Raw genomic sequence first — 23,787 nt, forward strand, 5'->3', positions numbered from 1 at the left:
ATGGCAATGGGAGCACTAAATACGTTATCACCAATTCCACAGACCTGTCGAACATCATTTGAGCCTAGGCTCCATCGTCATATTCAGCAGCATCCAGATTTTGCAATTGGCAGGGCATCCATTTGCACGATGCTTCCTGCCTGCAATGGACTTGCTATAAGTGAGCCAATCTCCACCGAACGAGCCAGGGTTGTGAAATGAATCTACCCGGCAGCAACCGACCGACCTCGATTATTAATTTGCATATTCAGCAGCAGACATAATCTTACCGACCGATGCCATTTTCACATCGAATCTAACGTTCGACAACATTTCGCTTCTTCTTCTCGTTGCAGCCCAACTCCGGACGCCCCGGATAACGGAACATCCCAGCGATGCGTTGGTACCGAAAAACGATCCGGTCACACTGAACTGCAAGGCGGAGGGCAAACCGGAACCGGAAATCCGGTGGTTCAAGGATGGCGAACCGGTCAAATTCACCCCGAATCATGTGTTGCTTCCGTCCGGGTCTTTGTTCTTCCTGAGGACGGTGCACAGCAAGAAGGAGCAGGACGGCGGAGTGTACTGGTGTGTGGCGAGCAACGCAGCGGGAAAGGTGCAGAGTCGAAACGCGACGCTTCAGATTGCAGGTAAGAATGGGTTCATGTTATTTAATTAATAATTAACTGAAATAATCAAATGAATTATCGATTTAAATCATCCTGCATTACTTCAGAATGAGGTAAATCTCCAGGGTGGTTTGCATTCCGTTGTATCAAATCACTTATACAGAAAGGCAAAAATTCTCGAACAATAATATTGTACCGGAAGGCTTTCATATCACTCCCAAAACGATTTTTACTTAAATCGTTCTGAATATTGCATATTGCGAGAAACGCCATCCTGCTGTGCGCACTTGTTGATCAACATCAGACCTCACCCATACTCTACAGCTATTATCATAGGGAAAACTAAAAAGTTGTCTTTCCCATTCAGCAGAGACAACTTCATTTTAAATCGATAACTCTCCTTAAACCGGAAAACCTTTTAACTCGACAACCAATTACTGTCACCTGGAGCGGATCGTCCCCGGCACTGGTACCTACCTGCTAACAAATAGTGACATGAAGACGTGTCATATCTACTTGGTCGATGTGCTTCGATAAGAAAAATGTGGCATCATCATCATTTGCAGAGCAAAACGCGAGACAGTGGAAATCCTGTAATTTACGACTATTACCATTGCTATTACCATAAAATCGACACCGTTCTACATACCTGCTCGGTGCATACATATTTAGCGGCACACGACGACGAGTCAATCCGCATGCAAAACTAATTGATCGGCAACGAACGTGAACTCGGTGCGATCCAGGCCCCCAACCTTAAATGGGGTGGTTCATTATTGGCGTCATTATCGTCATCGCATCGGGCGGTTGTCTGTCTCCGCATGAACAAGACTGAAAAAGCTTCGATTGGTTTATGTGACGTGACGCCTTACTCACGTCGCGAAGTAACGTGCACCGTATTTATAATTATTATGCACCAGATCCACTTTCTCTCCCTGGATCAATCGTTTTGGTGTCTCCACGTTGCAGCTTCTTTGCTATTTACTTGACTTGTTTCCAGTCAACAGTGTCATTAGCCTTTGAGCCCCACGCAAGGGTAAGCGAGATGAGATTTTTCTCATGGCGCTACAGAATAAAACAAAATGTTACAGCATGGTTGGTAGGAATCCAGGTTTTTCGAGAAAATACAGCAACCCTAGATCTACACAGAAACAACGAAGAACCTTAAAAAATGTCAATTGTCAAATTTTCAACTCAATAATAGGTAGTTTTCTCAATCTTTCTCTCTCACGAATGATATTAAAAACAAAGAGAGTGACATCAACCCATCGTCTGCTGTTCCATGGAAGAAACTAAATTTGAGTTATTTGCACAACAGTCCCGGCTTTGAGTGAAAGGAACCATAAGGTTAGTTGAATCGGGGTTTCGTGTATGCCTGACGTATTGTAGAGCTCCATATTCGTCGGTCTTGCGCGAAGTTCCTCCAGTTTCCCTGAACGATTAGGGTCCCCGAGTCCAATTCCACTGCTTGCAGCCAGTATGTTCGTTGCTTTCCACGAAGTCGCCGGCCTCTATTCGGTTCGGTGTTAAAAAAAAGACAGTATCACCGTCTTCGACCAGAGGTCGCACATGCTGAACACTTAACATCTAGCATGAGACAAGGGACAGGACATTTACTCAACACCCAGTGGACCAGTGGAGAGCTTTTCGCTTTACGAAAAGTTTTCTCCTTACCGGGGCGGGAATCGAACCCACACTCCATAGAAAATGCGTCTAGCCGGTTGACGTCGCTAACCGCACAACCACAAAGCCGAATACTATTTTGGCTATTATTTATTCCGACATTCGCACTAAGTGACCAGCCCACCGAAGTCTGCCGCATTTTACACGACTCACAATATATTCTTTTTTGTACACTTGATACAGTTTATAATTTATGCGTTTGCGCCACACGTATCACTTTCTATGGGTCATTTGGCCGAAAAGGTCATTTAGCCGAAAGGGTCATTTTGCCGAACGGGTTGTTTGGCCGAAAGAGTCGTTTGGCCAAAAGGGTTTTTTGGCCGAAAGGGTCGTTTGGTCGAAAGTGTCGTTAAGCCGAATGAGTCGTTTGGCCGAAAGGGTCATTTGGCCGAAAATGACATTTTGCCGAAAGGGTCATTTGGCCAAAAAGGTCGTTTGGCCGAAAGGGTCATTTGGCCGAAAGTGTCATTTGGCCGAAAGTGTCATTTGGCCGAAAGGGTCGTTGCGCCGAAAGGGATCGTTTGTCCGGAGGGGTCGTTTGGCCGAATGGGTCGATAGGCCGAATAGGTCATTTAGCCGAATAGGACATTTGCCCGAATAGGTCATTAAGCCAAATAGTTTATTAAAAAGTGAGAAATCAGTAATTAGAAGCGAGACGTCTCACTTTCCACTTTGGAATACTCACTTTTCATAGTCAGAACTCAGAAGTGAGAAATGAGGAAAGATAAGTGAGACTTCTCACTTCTAACTCCTCATTTCTCACTTCTCGCTGTCTATAATGAGAAGCGCGGAGTGAGTAGTGAGATGACTCACTAACCACTTCGCAATCCTCACTTTTCACAGTCCTCATTTCTCACTTCTCACTGTTAAATAAGAGAAGCGCGAAGTGAGTAGTGAGATGTCTCTCTTCTCATTCCTAAGTTTTTACTTTTTAATAAACTATTAGTCTAAATGACCTATTCGGCCAAATGTCCTACTCGGCCAATAACCCATTCGTTCAAACGACCCTTTCGGCCAAACGACCCTTTCGGCCAAATGACACTTTCAGCCAAATAGTTTATTGAAAAGTGAGAAATCAGTGATGAGAAGCGAGACGTTTCACTTTCCACTTCGGACTACTCACTTTTCATAGTAAGAAGTGAGAAATGAGGAAAGAGAAGTGTGACGTCTCACTTCTCACTTCTCACTGTGAAAGTGAGGAGTGCGAAGTGGGTAGTGAGACGTCTCACTACTCACTTCGCGCTTCTCTTATTTAACAGTGAGAAGTGAGAAATAAGGAAAGAGAAGTGAGACGTCTCACTTCTCACTCTCATTTCTCACTTCTCACTGTTAAATAAGAGAAGCGCGAAGTGAGTAGTGAGATGTCTCTCTTCTCATTCTTAATTTTTCACTTTTCAATAAACTATTAGGCTAAATGACCTATTCGGCCAAATGTCCTATCCGTCCAAATGACCCATTCGGCCAAAACGCCCCTTTCGGCCAAATGACTCTTTCGGCCAAATGACTCTTTCGGCCAAATGACCCTTTCGACCAAACGACCCTTTCGGCTAAATGACCCTTTCGGCCAAATGACCCATTCGGCCAAATGACCCTTTCGGCCAAACGACCCATTCTGCCAAACGACCCATTCGGCCAAACGACCCTTTCAGCCAAACGACCCTTTCGGCCAAATGATCATTTCGGCCAAACTACTTTCAGCCAGATGGGCTTCGGCGTAATGGCTTGTTGGACTAGTGGCATTCGGCCAAATGGCTTTCGGCCGAATGGGTTTCGGCTGAATAACCCTTCCCCTTGCAAAATGGTGAGTTGACATCAAGGAAGAAGCGTCGAATATAGCTCTGGTTCCCACAAGTTCCTATCTCACGCTTCCACAGGTCGACCGATGACAAGACAGCCAGCTAAGGGTTGTGTACTCAGCTGGTAGTGCAGCCTGGTGTTGTCCTTCTGTCATCAGCTAGAGTGAGAAGGTACGTCCCGAGCGTCTGTCTACCAGGAGGTGCAGCTTAAACAGCGTCTGCCTGGTATCCAGCGGCTGATAAACGGAACGCTGTATCGCGTCAGCTATACCTAAGGTGGCAGCCTCACTAGCGCGATGTAGGTAACGCGACCCCGGTAAGGTAGCTTACTGAAGCCTTTCAAATACCACGAAAAATGGAGAAAGAAGAAAAAGAGAACGTTATTTTTGGCAACCGACCCGGCAACGAAATAAGGACTATAATGTCAGGATCCTAACTCAACTAAACAACCAATTTTTTTTTTGTTGTGATGGGCGGACACAGTAGCAAATTAAATACAATATGGCTAATCTGAGGCGTTCATAGCAAATTATTCTCTCGTCTGATGCCACAAGGGCGGATGCAGGATCAAATTGAGTACCATATGGCTAATCTAAGGCGATCATAGCAGATTGACCTCTCGTCTGAGGCCACGAGCGTGGACGCAGCATGTTCTAAGCTTCTTTTCTTTTCTTCTCTTCAAGGGAAATAACTAGAAAAGTATTATTGTAAGAATGTAGTGTCTGGAACAAGAAAATCATCCCGGAAAAGCTTTTTAGTCGTCGATTAACCGCGACCCCCTACTACAATAGGACTGACCCTAAATGAACCTGGACGAGTGAGCCTTCTGGCTCGTGAACTGCCGAAAGTTGGAGTTAAGTAATTATTCACGCTTTGCATGATGCCAATCGAAGAACAACTCAATCTGACTAAACTATTGGTTCCGGCATTTGGTACATTCGGTCAAATGGTCTATTCGGGTACATGATCCATTCGGGCAAATGGTCTTTTCGGGTGTTTGGTCTTTTCGGGCATCTGCTGAGCTAACATCAACAGTCCATGTTCCAATTCATGTTTTTTGAGCCATTCAGAAGTCGTTGCTGTTAAATAAGTTTTCGATCTTTTCTTGTTGATTTCTCGAACGGCTTGCTAAGCTGCGATATAGCACCTGAAGAATAGCATTTCTTATTCAGCGGCTGTATGGCAGAACATAAGCTGTTGGAGTCGCACCTTCTCAGTGAACAGGCGCTCGATAAATTGGGGTGGATTTGTTTGGTTTCCCACCTCACATCAGAACTGCAATTTGAGCGGCACACGCAGTTTAACAGAAGGCCCACAGGACGCACTCCTTCACTCTTGCTGGTATTAATCCTTAGAGTCCCAGAGTGACTGACTTCAATGCAGTCAATTATGTATGTATAATGAAACTAAGGATGTGACTGACCAAACTTTATGAAAGCATGTATGTAAAAGGAGCTCAAATAATGTTATTTGGGAATGGCAGGGGCTGTCTTGGAACCAGGCTAATACCTCCAAAGATGTCCAGTGGGATGATTCCTTAACACTCGTTCGGAAACGAAGTCCTTATAGCTACAATTATTTCCCCCTTCCTTATCTGGTAATGGGCACAATTCCTTCTTTTAAAAAAATGTTTTCTGGCATGACACCTCTCGAATATGCCGTTTCTTCATCCACCGTTAGCTGTTTGAGAGCCCTTGTTGCCAAATACGGCGCCGGTTTGGTACCGTACGTAATGATCTTGAGCTCATAGACGTTGATGTCGTCCTCCAATCCTCCGGGTGAATCCAAATCTGCCGAAACATCCTCTCGACATCAGACACGAGCATTATTTGCTTGGTTCAGCATCGCATGATGATTGATTTGAGATCATCCTGTATTATCGGTCCAGTCAGCAATACGTCAGTGAGCGATGCGCAGGATGATGTTGAGCAGGAGGCATGGAACACCACCCTGGTTTTTGTAGTAGTGCTGTCCTCCTTGAAAACGGGATGATGGGGTAAGAAGCAACGCCGTTATCTTGTTAAGGCAGCCCTTTCGACCTTATCATCGACCCATCGACTCGTATTCCTCCATGAAGTCCTGATAGCTTTTGTGCAGGTTGGTATTCCTTGCCAGCCGACGCTCCGTACATTGACGAAGTCGGATCCCAAATGTCCTTGGATTCGCCCAACTGTTGAATAGCGCCTTCATCCTTCGGGAGTGTAACCGTATACCGGCCATCAGGAATTCGTTGGACTGTATTTTGGATTAGGTCCTCACATCGTTTTTCCTCCTGCATGAGTACCTTCATGGAATCAAGTTCTTCGCTAGACCAGAACCGTCCAACTAGAGATTCCAATTTCTCTGTTGCGGAATCGTTGCATGTAATGTGGAGATACTGATGAGAATTGGATGACCCTCCACTCCACACACTACCCATCCGAAAACCAATTCATTCAGCGTGGGCATTTGGTTGTCTAGGTTGATTCATTGACCGGTTTCGATGAAATCGAAAATACATTCGATACCGAGCATCAAGCCCACTCTACTGGACTCAAAGAAAGTGAGATCTGCCATTTTGATTCCTGGGGGTATCGACCAACCTGCCGTGCGCATCGTAGTAGTTGGCAGATTCATTGTTAGGTTGGGAAGAACGAGGAAAGTTCATTGCTTGCGAGAAAGGAGAAACTCGCGATCGCACCACCGATTTTATTTTATGTTTGACTTTGGTTTCTGCTTGACCAATTCAGCGTACCAAAATATCCACTTTTTCTCGTTGGGACTTCATCCGTTGACTCAGACGCTCCGTGATTTATTGTTACTTTCAGAGCCCAAATCCAAGAGAGCGTGAGTAGGAAACCTTCCCCCTTGATCAACTTCCACGACGACGACCGCAGTTGTCAGTAAAACTTGCGAAGAATATTGGTGAGCCGCACCAGAAACCGAAATGCCGGTGGCCAGCTTCTTGACCACTTGAGAGTAACCTGACCCAGAAGCTTCGTTGACTCCAGAGGACTCCTTTGGGATTGATGGATGGTTGCCCCTAGCAACCGCTGCACAATGGGGAGATCCGATTTCAAAGGTGGAAAAAATTGATAACTTTCTTCACGAACAACTTACAGAAGAGATCAAGAGCTTATTCGAAAAGGAATTTTGCAAAGAATTCAATGAGTGTTGTTTCATGGACGTGGAACGCTCCTGTATGTAGTTATTGAGCTCGTTTTGCCCTAATGCCCCATATATTGCGAGATTCCAAACTATTTGTCTTTTTATCTTTAAGATATTGTTCTAAAATTGTGTTTATTTCTTCACTGTGGATCCACAGATGGCCCCTAAATATATTTTGTTGGTAAAAGTTGGAAATTTAAGGGATTTTGGGGTCAAATAAGCATCAAAGTGCATTTTATGTGCAATTTTCAAGAATTCTTTAAAAATAGCAATATTTACAGATAAGTGTTGATATTATTGTCTCAAAGTGTTGAACAGATGTTGACAAATGTTTGCCGAACAAAAATCAATGAAATAAATCGTTTCACAAATGTTTTATTTGGTTATTTATTGAGTAAAAAACGATTTTTAAAAACTTTTGAATAGCACCGATGCCAAACATTTCCAACCATACCCGATAGCACAACTAGACAAGAATAGTCATATGTTATGAGTCTTGATGTGATCATAGATAGGAGGTGATGGGAGATACTCTTTTTTCTTACCTTTTTGCCCAAATTCCCCTATGAAATAATATAGCTCAATGATTCTGAGCAAGAAAATGATGTAGTAATGTTAATTTAATTGATGTTTTCTAATGATATAACGAAAATAACAAATCATCATATAAGTCATTAAAAATATTGAATTATAGGGGATTTAGGGGTCATACAGCTCATTTTATGTAACTTTGTATACAAAATGGGATAACTTTTCTCACGAGCGACTCACAGATAAGGTTTAGGGCTTATTCGAAAGCAAACTTTCCAAGAAATTCAGTGAGTGATGTTTTATAGACATGAGACACTTCTGTATGTAGTTATTGAGATGGTTTTGCCCCAATGTCCCATACACCAAAATTTTTCATATTTTGGTACTTTTATCTTTTAAAAATTACACTGAAATTCTGTTTTCCCCTTCATTGTAGATCCATACATATCACTATACATATTTTGTTGGAAAAAGTTGGAAATTTAAGGGATTTTGGGGTCAAATAATCATCAAACTGCATCTATGTGAATTTTTCATGTATTCAGTAAAAATAATGATAACCAAGAAATCATTTGCACTATATTACGTCGAATAATCATTTAGGGTTAATATACGGTAATTTAAAAACGTGTAAGCATTGATGTTGCTCTACATATGGTCAATTATGGCGAAATCTACAGCCTATTGATTATTCAGATATTAATAGATAATAGTTGATATTATTGTCATATTTTTGCCTTTCTCGTATACTAAGTATACGGTAAAGGCTATATAATCGCTCCAAAAACAAACTTATATAGAAGGCCCGGAGACCCATAGTGTTATATACCGATCGACTCAGCTCGACGAATTGAGGTGATGTCTGTGTGTATGTGTGTGTGTGTGTGTGTGTGTGTATGTGTGTGTGTCTGTGCGCACTCGACCAAAAAAAAATGTCACTCATTTTTCAGGTACTTATCCTTAACCGATTTACTCGCAACAAGTTGCATTCGACGCAGGATACTCTACCATTGTTTCCTATTGAAAATTGGTCAGATTGGACTATGGGCTCGGAAGTTATGGTCAAAATACCACTTTTTTATAGAAAAATTGAGTAAAAAAATGTCACTTATTTTTCAGGCACTTATCCTTAACCGATTTACTCGCAACAAATTGCATTCGACGCAGGATACTCTACCATTGTTTCCTATTGAAAATTGGTCAGATCGGACTATGGGCTCGGAAGTTATGGCCAAAAGACCACCTTTTTATTGAAAAATTGAGTAAAAAAATGTCACTCATTTTTCAGGCACTTATCCTTAACCGATTTACTCGCAATAAGTTGCATTCGACGCAGGATACTCTACCATTGTTTCCTATTGAAAACTGGCCAGATCGGACTATGGGCTCAAGAGATATGGCCAAAATACTATTTTTATAATGAACGAGAAAGGCACCATCACCGCTAGGTGGATTAATCAGGGTTTTTTTCAACAGAACTTGATACCATAAAAAAACAAATATCCATATATTACATTAAAGATGGATTTTTAAGGCATTTTGGGACAAATAAGTGAAAAAATTAATTAATTATGTATTAAAAAAATGATTCTGAGCCCTGAACCATTGGAATTTTTTTTTCAATGCAATCTACGAATATTTGTTATTTTTATAGTATCATTGACTGAATCAATGTTACCATTATTTCTTAACCCAGAATCATTGAGATAAGGGGAATTTGGGTGAAACGTCATGAGAAAAGAATATTTCCTATCTATTATCACATCGACTAATATATTTACTCTTATATAGTTGTGCAAACGGGTATGGTTTGGGAATGATTGGCATCGGCACTTTTCAGAAGCATTTAAAAAATCGGGTTTTACCCTATAAATCACAAAACAAAACACTTGCGAAATGATTTACTTCATTAGTAATTGTTTCGCAAACATTCAAACATCAATATCTGCAGAACATTTTGGGAGGATAATAACATTTTTATTAATTTTTACAGAATACATGAAAAGTTGCAAAGTTGCGTAAAGTGCAATTTAATACTTATTTGACCCCAAAATCCCTTAAATTTCCAACTTTTACCAACAAAGCATGTATAGTGCTTTTCTATGGATCTATAATGAAGAGGAGAACACATCTTTAGTACAATACTTGGAAGATAAAACCACGAAAAACATGATAAACTGTGATGTATGGGGAATTGGGGCAAAACGAGCTTAATAACTACATACAGAAGTGTCTCATGTCTATAAAACATCACTTACTGAATTTCTTGGAAAGTTTGCTTTCGAATAAGCCCTTAACCTTATCTGTGAGTCGCTCGTGAGCAAAGTTATCCTATTTTGTATAAAAAGTTACATTAAATGAGCTGTATGACCCCTAAATCCCCTATAATTCAATATTTTTAATGAATTATATGATTATTTGTTACTTTCATTATATCATTGGAAAATATCAATTAAATTAACATTACTACATCATTTCTTTGCTCAGAATCATTGAGTTATATTTTTTCATAGGGGAATTTGGGCAAAAAGGTAAGAAAAAAGAGTATCTCCCATCACCTCCTATCTATGATCACATCAAGACTCATAACATATGACTATTCTTGTCTAGTTGTGCTATCGGGTATGGTTTGGAAATGTTTGGCATCGGTGCTATTCAAAAGTTTTTAAAAATCGTTCTTTATTCAATAAATAATCAAATAAAACATTTTTGAAACGATTTATTTCATTAATTTTTGTTCGGCAAATATTTGTCAATATCTGTTCAACACTTCGAGACAATAATATCAACACTTATCTGTAAATATTACTATTTTTTACAGAATACATGAAAATTGCATATAAAATGCACTTTGATGCTTATTTGACCCCAAAATCCCTTAAATTTCCAACTTTTACCAACAAAATATATTTAGTGCCCTTCTGTGGATCCACAGTGAAGAGATAAATACAATTTTAGAACAATGTCTTAAAGATAAAATGACAAATAGTTTGGAAACTCGCGATATATGGGGCATTAGGGCAAAACGAGCTCAATAACTACATACAGAAGCGTTCCACGTCCATGAAACAGCACTCACTGAATTCTTTGCAAAATTCCCTTTCGAATAAGCTCTTGATCTCTTCTGTAAGTTGTTCGTGAAGAAAGTTATCAATTTTTTCCACCTTTGAAATCGGATTTCCCCATTGTGCGCTGCAACCTTTGCAGAACTATTCTTTTCTGACCTGAAACACACCAAAGTGTGGTGACGACCCTTACAATTCTGGTAATTGAATTTGGATTGGGACTCCTTGGATAAATGACCTGCTCGGAAACAATTCCTGCAGAGCAAGTGGTTTTTCAGCAGCGCATCTCTGTCAGCCACCGACATCCGTTGGAACACGCCACATTGATGGAGGTAGTGGCTCTCCTTACATGCCATACATAGTGCTCCTGGCGATGACTGCATCGTGTTGTAGCTGGCCTTCGCTGTGGACTGCTTCCCCCTAGACTCAGCCGCCGCCATTGGAAGTGATTTGAGAACATACATCCTTCGCTGCAGAAACTCCGTCAGATCTTCCAAAGTATCCTGCTCCTTTGTTGGTGATAACTCCTCCCAACCTTTACGGGTTACCAGGTCCAAACGATTGGTGATAAGCAGGAAATCCTTATACTCGCTGGCTCGACAACCTGGGGTGGCATTGTGCATCTCGATTCGAACGTAATTCTATCGAGTCAAACATGTTTGGCATTATGGGTTTCGATTCGATCTCGAAAACGACTCATCGTTCGAGTATGCTCGAGGAGGTACAAGAATAACGAGATGTTTTGGCATTATGGATGCTCGATGGCACACTGAAAAACGACTCGAGTCGAATGAAAAACACTCGTCACCTTTTTAGCTTTCGAATGTTGTTCGAGAGGCATTTCTTGCTGAAAGTTTTTAATTATAATTTGTTATTATTTCTCTACGAGAAGAGAATAAATGTTTTATTATTGTTTCTTGAGGAAAACAATGTCATAAATATACCTACTTTTACAGTTCCCTGACAATATGCAATTTCTAATTATCCCGAAATCCGCGTAAAAACGACTTCAACTAAAATCGTTTTTTCCAAGTTTTCACGTATTTCTTGACGATTTCGATAAACCGCGTGAAAAATCCATGAGGAAAATCTGCGTAAAAACGTGTTTTTTCCACAATCTACGTAAAAATAAATGAGTTAAATAAAAAAAACGCGCATGAGATGACTCAAGTGCATTTAACTAAAACACATAGAAACATCAAAGTAATTTATTATCGAATCCTTCTTTAGCTTTAAATTATTTAGCTCAAAATTGGATCTGTGGCAATTCGAATAAACATAAAACTTATAATTTGTGTCGTAACAATATCTCAATTTACAAAACATGTCGTATCGGCATAATGTTTTAATCGGTTGCAACTGCTCAATAAATAATATTGAGTCATCTAGCACAATTTGCTTGTTTATAAATTAACTGTCAATTCATGCCATGAAGGATGCCTATCCAACAGGCAACATACTACACGCAGATGAAATTACTCTTATTCTCTCTGTTTACTCACATTCGCCATGCGCTGAAGGTTGTCTCTCCTGCAGGCGGCATACTAAACACGGAGACAGCTATCTCTTATTCTCTCTGTTTACATTCCGTTTGACAGAACATACTCGATTGAACTAGTACAACACCATTCGAAATCTTGTACTGCGACTGAATGAAGTCGAACGAAATACATAATGCCGCAATTTTTTCGAAACGAATCGAAAAACTTACGAATCGAGTGATTCGATTCGAGATGCGCAATGTCACCCCTGGTCTAGAGTGTTCGAACCCCTCAACTAGAACGTGCAACTACGAAACCCACTCCTTAGAAAGCGAAGGAAGAGTAAAGAGAGACTGAACCTGCCTAGATTAGAGTCTTTGGTTCCCCCGGAAGACACCCCGTTTAATAATGAAATTTTTCCTCCTCCGGTAGATCAGTCCGCCAGTGGATTAGGGAAGTAAGCAAGTCACGGAAACTAATCCACTCGTCGATGTCGCCGTTGAATGACTGCAGTTTGAAGTGCGGTAGTCTCGCATGGTCGAGGTGTGTATGGAACTTATGTAGTATTCAACTAGTCTGGCCATGGCAGGCCATATACCAAAGTATATTACCTTTGAAAACAAGTGATCCAACTTCTTCATGCTATGTGGCGATGGCAACGGTGGGTATCAATCCCATTATCGCAGAATGGCATTAAGTGCGCTCAGGAATCCGTCACAATGTTTCGTCGAAGAGGAATTATTTATTAAAAATTGTGCAGTCACTGTCGTCCTGCTTCGGTGACATATACGTTCAGTAACTGATAGCTCGACCTCTTTGGATCACTCGTCTTCTCACGTTGTTGAAGCGGGTGGATGGGCTGTATCGCTAATGGTAGATCCTATCATCAAGTCCGATCAAACGAAAATGGATGATGGGCTGGAACAAATCCAATTACTGCTTCTTCGTTGAGAACCAGTGGATAGCCTTGCCTTTCCAATAGTAAATGGTTGCTCCGATGTGAAAGACGAACAAAACACGTCGAAATGGCATTAGAATCGAGAAATGAATGCTTCGGCCGAACATATACTGAACATGAGTAATTTATCTGGCAGATAAATCATCGCACCGGTTTAGTAGTTGGCAATCACATAGGCGATGTATGTTAGAATGTATGTTCTTAGCCCTAAACTAAACACCGCATACCCTTATCCACTACACAAGAAGTTTTTCGCCCCATCACTACACGCTTCAAGGAAAAACTAAATAGTTCTTAATCAGTGATTATTTATGCAAATTGCAATTAAAGGAACTTAGTATCATTCTCAATCTCTTTCCATCTTAGTTAATACGCGTAGATAAGGTGATGTGTAGCAGCGGTTCTCAACCTTTTTCTTATGAGGTACCCCTTCGAACTTTAAATGAAAATAAATGCTATAAATGAAAATAAGCGTAACTCACTCCATGAAAAATGGACCTGAAAACTAACGGGATATATGACTCTCCATGAGTAGGGATAACTTTCCAATTCAAATTAAGTTTATACATCAAGCTTCCGAATATCTTAACAGTAGGCTTCCGGGGCTCTTGAAAGGAGGTTTCTGAACCTCTTGAAGGGAGGGTTGTGAGCCCCTTTAAAGGCGGCTTTTCAGCCTCTGAGTCTCTTTAAAGTAGGCTTCTTGAAAGAATAATTCCGATCCCTTTGAAGGGAGGTTTCCGAGCCTCTTGAAGGGGACTTCAGAACCTCTTGAAAGTAGTTTCCGAATCTTTTCAAAGTTGCATTCCGCGCCTCCTGGTAAAAGGCTTCCGAGCCTCTTGAAAGGAGGCTTCCGGGCCTCTTGAAAGGAGGCTTCCGGGCCTCTTGAAAGGAGGCTTCCGAGCCTCTTGAAAGGAGGCTTCCGGGCCTCTTGAAAGGAGGCTTCCGGGCCTCTTGAAAGGAGGCTTCCGGACCTCTTGAAAGGAGGCTTCCGGGCCTCTTGAAAGGAGGCTTCCGGGCCTCTTGAAAGGAGGCTTCCGGGCCTCTTGAAAGGAGGCTTCTGGGCCTCTTGAAAGGAGGCTTTTGGACCTCTTGAAAGGAGGCTTCTGGGCCTCTTGAAAGGAGGCTTCCGGGCCTCTTGAAAGGAGGCTTCCGGGCCGCTTGAAAGGAGGCTTCCGGGCCTCTTGAAAGGAGGCCGTGGCGCCTCTTGAAAGGAGGCTTCCGGGCCTCTTGAAAGGAGGCTTCCGGGCCTCTTGAAAGGAGGCTTCCGGGCCTCTTGAAAGGAGGCTTCCGGGCCTCTTGAAAGGAGGCTTCCGGGCCTCTTGAAAGGAGGCTTCCGGGCCTCTTGAAAGGAGGCTTCCGGCCTCTTGAAAGGAGGCTTCCGGGCCTCTTGAAAGGAGGCTTCCGGGCCTCTTGAAAGGAGGCTTCCGGGCCTCTTGAAAGGAAGCTTCCAGGCCTCTTGAAAGGAGACTTCCAGGCCTCTTGAAAGGAGATTTCCGGGCCTCTTGAAAGGAGGCTCCCGAGCTGCTTTGAAAAACATGGCAAATAGTTTTGAAAATTCAACAACGTGTAAAATTGCAATGAATTTTACAAGCAAGAACAATTCAAGTTTACTTAGATTTTAAAGAACAGTAAGTTCGATGGATTATTATGTTTATTTGCATGCTCCTAATATGTGCATGGAAATGCATTAAAAACCACAACATATTTTTATTTGTGAATGCTTCCGAGCTACTTCCGAGAAACGTAGAAGGACGCTTCCAATCCTTTTGCAACGTGGCAACCGAGCTATTAGAAAAAAAAAGAAGAAAGCCTCCATGCCTTTCAAACGGAGGCTTTCGAACCTTTAGACTCTAGATTTCAGTTCAGAAGCATATTCTTAACATATTATTCAACATTTTGTTTCGATCAGGTAGATTGCATTGAAGAGTTTTTTTTTAATTTGTTAATTCGAAGTTTTGTCCTTTTGATCTTTTGTTCCGCAGCCCCTCATACACTGTGCTGGTTGTTAAAAGCAGGATTCAATTGACTTTGATTAATTTATCGCCATGCATATTACTAACAAGTTTAAGACAAAGTTATGAAATGAAAAAATTCAAGTATCATAACATCATAAATGAGTTTTGATTGGAATTGTAATACGTCCGCCATTACGGAATTTTGTCCGAGGTACCCCCTGGGGCCAGCAAAGGTACCCCCAGGGGTACATGTACCTCACGTTGAGAACCGTTGATGTATAGAATGCACATATCACTGCATATACCCTTCTTGGCCGATCAAGCAGAGAAGCAAAATCTTTAATCTGAAAAATATCTGGGCAGTTGAGACAAACAAACGATACAAACTGTTCATGAAGGGCAAGTCCAAGTTAATATTTGGACGCACTGTTTATATTTTTGAAGATAGTTAGGTTGAAGCGGTGGAAATCTTCATGTAAATTTTGAGTATTTCAACACTTTTTGGGAACTTGATGTAGCGCGCTCCTGATTGCCAGACATTTTCACACCGCAAGCTGACTCCTTGATCCATTGATTTGCTCGGCGCACTTGCCACAGCGAGGTACCACATGTCAATTCTTCGCCCAATGAATCATATTTTTAGGTGCCATACTGGTCCCATTCGATTTCCCATCCTTTTCAACCTTTATCGTGAATTGCATTTTTCATGAAACTTCTTTTGTTTTTACTTTCTCAATATCATTCTTGGGGATCACTAATATCAGGTCATCAACATATTTCTTCATCACTGGGATGGGAAATGTTTATGCTTCTGATTACTGAGTCCATCAGGATTTCCATCACCAGATCTGTGATCACCGGTGAGAGTAGGTTTCGCATCAATGTCCCGATTAGGATTGTCCTTTAAACAGGAAGTAACTGAATGCTATACAAAATTCAGCAGTGAATAGTGGGCAGCAATATTAGCATATCTTAGGTTAGCATCAAGAAGCGACAAAATTTGTGCTATGTTTTCTTTTTCGCGTTGAGATGAACATATGATCAGTGAGGTGGAAAAGGAAACAGTTCCACTAAATGCCAATTGATTAAAAAAGAATCATGGGAAGAGAAACCTTACGCACTGTTTTTATTTTAGCCACTAGACATGTTAACTTTCCAAAGCCCATATGGTCCGAAATCCCTTATGCAGTCTCGTATGCGTTAAATACCACAAGCATGCTTTTACGATGGTATTATATCAACTTCATACATCGTCGAGAGTAAATAAATATAACACCGTAAATGCCCTTTCAGCTCGTGCAACTGTGATTTAACGAAAAGTGTCAAATAGTGTCTAAAATGAAATCAATCGATTGCATTCGGCGACACCCATGGAACGCTGTTTGCACTGGTTTTAAATTCGTCCCACTGTGCGACGCGTGGTGCAATTTGCATTTCCCTGGCGCCTTCGTGGGCCGTGAGCCGTCTGCCGGCAGCAGACCTGACGCATTCATCAACTGCACCGAGCTGGGCAAGTCAAAAATGAGAAGAAAAATAAAACCCAACAGTGGTAAAAGCTGCCTGCTCCATCTTACCGATTATTTCGCTCTGGGGCCTGGGCACTGGACCAGCAAGCAGCTTGCAATGCGCGCCCGTAGTTGATGCCGTCGTCGGCACATTCTTTTTCTTGTGGTTTCTGTTTTGCAATTTGATAAATTTGATGAAACCACAAATACGTTGTGCGTAGATTCCGCACACAGTCCGCGTGTAGACTACAAGCGGTTATACAATCCGAGAGAAGAGATCTTCGTTCACGGCTAGATTATTGTTCTCGATATCTGAGATATGAGCCATTTCAAAGGTTTCAATTGTCAACTGATTGCTGACAAATGGTTGACTCCCAACGCATTGTGACGGGCACAGAGCAATTCGATCTTTCACCGGTTGGTGAATGAGAAATTTCGTTTGGCAAGACCCTTAGGGCCAGACCACAAAACCCGTCTAATGGCCGGACACCTCCGGGGGATATAAAACGGCACTCAGTAATAAATATCGAAAGATTACCGTCGTCGAACGGCTGGAAAACCGGGTCACTTTCGTTACGTCCAATAAATTAATTTCATTTGAATAAACGGCTCACCGCAGAAAGCGGTTGCCTGTGCGGTAAATAAAACTGATACGCCGTGCGGAGATCGATGGGACCAAACCGGGCTGGTAATGATGATTCGAGGACGTGAAGGAGGGCGGCGGCTTCAATTACACCACCTAGAGCCAACGGTGACATCCACTCACTTGTCAACTCAATTATGCTCGGGGAAAATAGAAGATCGGTCCCACTTTCTGGCATAGGACTACGACTTCTTTTACATACTGTTTGGAATATTTCCGTTGATATTTTGCAAGGTGGAGACTTCTCCTGTTCGCAATGCAAAACTTAATTGCTGTTTCACATTTGTAGTCTTGCTTACAGTAAAGATGATTAAGTTTTAGTTTGTGAACAATTAAATTTCATGCACTCGCGCGCCTTCAGTAAGATACAATTCAATCTCCATGTTCCGCGAACGAACTAAAAAAAATTAATCAACTTTCCAGAACGCGGAAAGTGTTGTTCTGAATTGCTCAGTCTTGTAATAAATAATTATGCAAATTAATACTCGACATGAGACAACTAAGTACTCGATCCACCGTCATCGTCGATGTCGCATCGTCACTGCCGCCTGAGGACCAACGACCAGCACGGTGCACTGCTCCCGCAACGCCACGAGACAGAACTCTGTCTCAGAACAAATCGTGCTCGCGGTGCTCTACTTTTCTGCAAATGTCACTCGTGTCTGGCTTCTTCGCAACATTACCATTACGGCGATTGTCAATTTCAATTTCAGCAAAACTTGTTATGACTAACGACTGTATTCCCTATTCTTCAATTTCCAGTGCTTCGCGACGAGTTCCGGGTGGAACCGAAAGACACCCGGGTGGCCGCCGGCGAAACGGCCCTGCTGGAATGTGGTGCCCCCAAGGGCAACCCCGAGCCCACCATCGGCTGGCGGAAGGACGAAATCATGCTGGAGCTGGACGACTTTCGGCCGGCTTCGGCCTCGGGCAAGGAACCGGCCCGGGTGCGCATCGTGGACGGTGGCAATCTGCTGATCAGTGACGTACGGCCGACCGACGAGGGCCGGTACCAGTGCATCGCGCAGAACATGGTGGGCTCCCGGGAAAGTAGCTCCGGCAAGCTGACCGTGCAAGGTAAGTGCCCGGGGCGTGTTGTGGTGGGTTAATTGTCCGAACGGAGAACGGAAAATGAACATGTTGTTCCTGACGATGATGGTTTCTTTTTAAGGCACGGAACGAGTTCGGGAAGGGTTCGAGAAAATTATGCTTGGTTCTGATTTATGACCTCGTCATCTCTGTGACGCCACTGTCAGTGCTGTCTCATTTTAATTACATATTTTCATTTGGCGTGTAAGAAACAAGGCAATAGGCAATGCAATTGTGTCAACTGTAGACATTTTCTTATTGCGACATTTACTCCTATTTAGACTTACCCTGAATAAATGATTATCACAGTCGAATCTCGAACACGATTTCGCAGTGCGTCAAGGTTACTGCACAGTATGGTTATCTAATTTTTCCATACAATATTTATTTTGGAATACCTTATTTTGATTGGCCTTGCATCTGACAGTCAGCAAATTTGATACCCAACAATAAAAATAGTTTGTTTTCATCATCGCCACACTCCTGCCAGGCCTCACCAGACTTCATTCATTCTAATGGGCCAAACACAATGGATACGTTTGCGTACGTTTTGACAGTTTTCCCATGGAAAAAGTAGTTCAAATTTCGATGGAAAAATCATTCAAATTTCGACGATAAACTAATTTGAATTTCGACTAGAAAATAATTCGAATTCGGACGGAAAATTCGTTCTACTTTTGGCAAGAAATTGGTTCAAATTCCGAATGTTAATTGTTTGAATTTCTACAAGAAATTCAGACGAGCTTCGGAGAGGAACTCAGTCTAGTTTCGAAGAGAAATTCATTTTAATTTGGAGGAGAAGCTTTATAGGGAAACTAAAAGGGCCTTATTTTCAGAAAGGGACCATATCCACCATTGCTTTAATTTTGCCAATCGCCTATTTAAAAAAGGACTAACTCCACCATTGATTACAGAAGGAATTACATCCATCGTTGCCTTAATCCGGGCAAGCGCTTGCTTTTAAAGAAGAATTCACATCCACCATTGCCTTAATTCGGGCAATCGCCTACTTTTTAAGAAGGAATTACATCTACCATTGCGTTTATACGGGCTTGCACCTGCATTTAAAGAAAGATTCACATCCACCATTACCTTAATCCGGGAAAGCACCTATTTCGATGATAAATTTATTTGAATTTCAACGAAAAAAAATTCAACGTTGTATTATTGTAATTTTGATTAGATTTCATATGAATTTTGACGAGAAATTTATTCGAATTTCGTCAAGAAGTTAAGAAATTTTATTTTTAATTATTTACACTTTAAATTCATTTGAATTACGACGAGTTTTTTTTAATCTCGTCGAGAAATTCATTCCTATTTCGACAAGAAAACAATTTCAAATTCACCGGCGACGAAAATCAGTCGAATTCCATTTGAATTTCGTCTAAAAAATGGCAAGTTCTTCAGAATTTCGACGAAACATTTATTAGGATTTCTATGAAACATCGATTCAAACTTTGCAAAACAACATTCTAAATTTCGGTGACGATGAAAACATTTAATTTTTAACGAGATATTCAGTCGAATTTTTACGAGAATCTCGAGATTCGATTTTCGATGGAAATTTAGTTTCGACGAGATATTGATTTGAATTCCAACGGAAAACACTTTTGAGTTTCGACAAGACATTCGTTCGGTTATGACGGAGAGTTATTTCAACGGTGTATTGTTGGAATTTTGACAAGATTTCATATGATTTTTGACGAGAAACTTATTCAAACTTCAAGGAGAAACTCGTTCGAGTTTCGACAAGAAATTCACTTGTATCTTGATTACAAATTCATTCGAATTTTCATTGATCATTGACGTAAGGTTCGTTAGAATTTCGACGAGAAATTTATTTGAATATCGATGAGAAATTCATTCGCATTTCTTCAAGAAACTATTTTCCATTTCGTCGGAAGCCTCCTTTCAAGAGGCTCGGAAGCCTCCTTTCAAGAGGCTCGGAAGCCTCCTTTCAAGAGGCTCGGAAGCCTCCTTTCAAGAGGCTCGGAAGCCTCCTTTTAAGAGGCCCGGAAGCCTCCTTTCAAGAGGCTCGGAAGCCTCCTTTCAAGAGGCTCGGAAGCCTCCTTTCAAGAGGCTCGGGAGCCTCCTTTTAAGAGGCTCAGAAGCCGCCCTTCAAGAGGCTCGGAAGCCGCCCTTCAAGAGGCTCGGAAGCCGCCTTTCAAGAAGCTCGGAAGCCTCCTTTCAAGAGGCTCGGGAAGCCTCCTTTCAAGAGGCTTCAAGCCCTTCAAGAGGCCCGGAAGCCTCCTTCAAGAGGCTCAAGCCTCCTTTCAAGAGGCTCCGGAAGCCTCCTTTCAAGAGGCTCTGGAAGCCCTTCAAGAGGCTCAGGAAGCCTCCTTTCAAGAGGCCTGGAAGCCTCCCTTCAAGAGGCCTGGAAGCCTCCTTTCAAGAGGCCTGGAAGCCTCCTTTCAAGAGGCTCAGAAGCCTCCTTTCAAGAGGCTCGGAAGCCTCCTTCAAGAGGCCTGGAAGCCTCCTTTCAAGAGGCTCCGGAAGCCTCCTTTCAAGAGGCCTGGAAGCTCTCCTTTCAAGAGGCCTGGAAGCCTCCTTTCAAGAGGCTCGGAAGCCTCCCTTCAAGAGGCCTGGAAGCCTCCTTCAAGAGGCTCAGGCCTCCTTTCAAGAGGCTCAGAAGCCTCCTTTCAAGAGGCTCAGAGCCTCCTTTCAAGAGGCCTCAGAAGCCTCCTTTCAAGAGGCTCAGGAAGCCTCCTTCAAGAGGCCTCAGCCTCCTTTCAAGAGGCTCAGAGCCTCCTTTCAAGAGGCCTGGAAGCCTCCTTTCAAGAGGCTCAGGAAGCCTCCTTTCAAGAGCTCAGAAGCCTCCTTTCAAGAGGCCTGGAAGCCTCCTTCAAGAGGCTCAAGCCTCCCTTCAAGAGGCCCGGAAGCCTCCTTTCAAGAGGCTCGGAAGCCTCCTTTCAAGAGGCTCAGGCCTCCTTTCAAGAGGCTCAAGCCTCCTTCAAGAGGCTCAGAAGCCTCCTTTCAAGAGGCTCAGGCCTCCTTTCAAGAGGCCTGAAGCCTCCTTTCAAGAGGCCTCAAGCCTCCTTCAAGAGGCTCTGGAAGCCTCCTTTCAAGAGGCTCGGAAGCCTCCTTTCAAGAGGCTCAGGCCTCCTTTCAAGAGGCTCAGAGCCTCCTTTCAAGAGGCTCAGGCCTCCTTTCAAGAGGCTCAGCCTCCTTTCAAGAGGCTCAGGAAGCCTCCTTCAAGAGGCCTGGAAGCCTCCTTCCAAGAGGCTCCAGCCTCCTTTCAAGAGGCTCAGAAGCCTCCTTTCAAGAGGCCTGGAAGCCTCCTTTCAAGAGGCTCAGCCTCCTTTCAAGAGGCTCAGAAGCCTCCTTTCAAGAGGCCCGGAAGCCTCCTTTCAAGAGGCTCAGAAGCCTCCTTTCAAGAGGCTCAGAAGCCTCCTTTCAAGAGGCTCAGGCCTCCTTTCAAGAGGCTCAGAAGCCTCCTTTCAAGAGGCTCAGAAGCCTCCTTTCAAGAGGCTCAGCCTCCTTTCAAAGGCTCGGAAGCCTCCTTTCAAGAGGCTCAAGCCTCCTTTCAAGAGGCTCAGGCCTCCTTTCAAGAGCTCAGGAAGCCTCCTTTCAAGAGGCTCAGAGCCTCCTTTCAAGAGGCTCAGGAAGCCTCCTTTCAAGAGGCTCAGGAAGCCTCCTTTCAAGAGGCTCAGAGCCTCCTTTCAAGAGGCTCGGAAGCCTCCTTTCAAGAGGCTCGGAAGCCTCCTTTCAAGAGGCTCAGCCTCCTTCAAGAGGCTCAGGCCTCCTTTCAAGAGGCTCGGAAGCCTCCTTTCAAGAGGCCTGGAAGCCTCCTTCAAGAGGCCCGGAAGCCTCCTTCAAGAGGCCTGGAAGCCCTCCTTTCAAGAGGCTCAGAAGCCTCCTTTCAAGAGGCCTGGAAGCCTCCTTTCAAGAGGCTCAGAAGCCTCCTTTCAAGAGGCCTGGAAGCCCTCCTTCAAGAGGCTCAGAGCCTCCTTTCAAGAACTCGGAAGCCTCCTTTCAAGAGGCTGGAAGCCTCCTTTCAAGAGGCTCAGGAAGCCTCCTTTCAAGAGGCTCGGAAGCCTCCTTTCAAGAGGCTCAGGCCTCCTTTCAAGAGGCTCCAGGAAGCCTCCTTTCAAGAGGCCCGGAAGCCTCCTTTCAAGAGGCTCAGGCCTCCTTTCAAGAGGCCCGGAAGCCTCCTTCAAGAGGCTCAAGCCTCCTTTCAAGAGGCCCGGAAGCCTCCTTTCAAGAGGCTCAGAAGCCTCCTTTCAAGAGGCTCAGGCCTCCTTTCAAGAGGCTCGGAAGCCTCCTTTCAAGAGGCTGGAAGCCTCCTTTCAAGAGGCTCAGGAAGCCTCCTTTCAAGAGGCCTGGAAGCCTCCTTTCAAGAGGCTCAGAAGCCTCCTTTCAAGAGGCTCAGAGCCTCCTTTCCAAGAGGCTCCGGAAGCCTCCTTTCAAGAGGCCCAGCCTCCTTTCAAGAGGCTGGAAGCCTCCTTTCAAGAGGCTCAGAGCCTCCTTCAAGAGGCTCAAGCCTCCTTTCAAGAGGCTCAGGAAGCCTCCTTTCAAGAGGCTCAGAAGCCTCCTTTCAAGAGGCCTCAGAAGCCTCCTTTCAAGAGGCCTGGAAGCCTCCTTCAAGAGGCTCAGAAGCCCTTTCAAGAGGCTCAAGCCTCCTTTCAAGAGGCCCGGAAGCCTCCTTTCAAGAGGCTCAGAGCCTCCTTTCAAGAGGCCTCAGAAGCCTCCTTTCAAGAGGCTCAGGAAGCCTCCTTTCAAGAGGCCTCGGAAGCCTCCTTTCAAGAGGCCTCAAGCCTCCTTTCCAGAGGCTCGGAAGCCTCCATTCAAGAGGCTCGGAAGCCTCCTTTCAAGAGGCTCGGAAGCCTCCTTTCAAGAGGCTCGGAAGCCTCCTTTCAAGAGGCTCGGAAGCCTCCTTTCAAGAGGCTCGGAAGCCTCCTTTCAAGAGCCTCGGAAGCCTCCTCTCAAGAGGCTCGGAAGCCTCCTTTCAAGAGGCTCGGAAGCCTCCTTTCAAGAGACTCGGAAGCTTCCTTTCAAGAGGCTCGGAAGCATCCTTTCAGGACATACTATTTTTCAATTTGTAGTAATTTGTTCAATACTTTTCTTTACGTTCAAATTAGATAGAAAAGCAATGGAGAGTTTTGAAACAGCAAAGATATATTTGAAACTTAGTGCAAAATATATTTTAAACATTCAAACAGTATTATCTGACCTTCAATTCTAGTTACTCGCATTAACCAGAAACATCAACACCGAATAGGCAATATTAAGTGTGTTGGCAAATGTTGCCGATGATATTTCGAACAGTCCAAAGCAGCTCATCGACAATCCGTTAGCACAGTTGATCCATATAATCATCACAGAG

General features: G+C 43.3%; 1 protein-coding gene across 3 annotated transcripts in view; it reads left to right on the plus strand.

Annotated features, from left to right (window-relative positions):
- The window catches only part of LOC134225836 (protein sax-3), a 979,605-nt gene that overhangs the window by 673,692 nt on the left and 282,126 nt on the right, over window positions 1-23,787 (plus strand). For all 3 annotated transcript variants that reach the window (XM_062706210.1, XM_062706209.1, XM_062706211.1), the window contains 2 exons: window positions 336-629; window positions 18,135-18,449. In XM_062706210.1, coding sequence (XP_062562194.1) covers window positions 336-629; window positions 18,135-18,449 — 609 coding nt within the window. The remainder of the gene's footprint in view (window positions 1-335; window positions 630-18,134; window positions 18,450-23,787) is intronic.

This window comes from Armigeres subalbatus, chromosome 3 (genome assembly GCF_024139115.2).
Source record: "Armigeres subalbatus isolate Guangzhou_Male chromosome 3, GZ_Asu_2, whole genome shotgun sequence".
Taxonomy (NCBI): Eukaryota; Metazoa; Arthropoda; class Insecta; order Diptera; family Culicidae; genus Armigeres; species Armigeres subalbatus.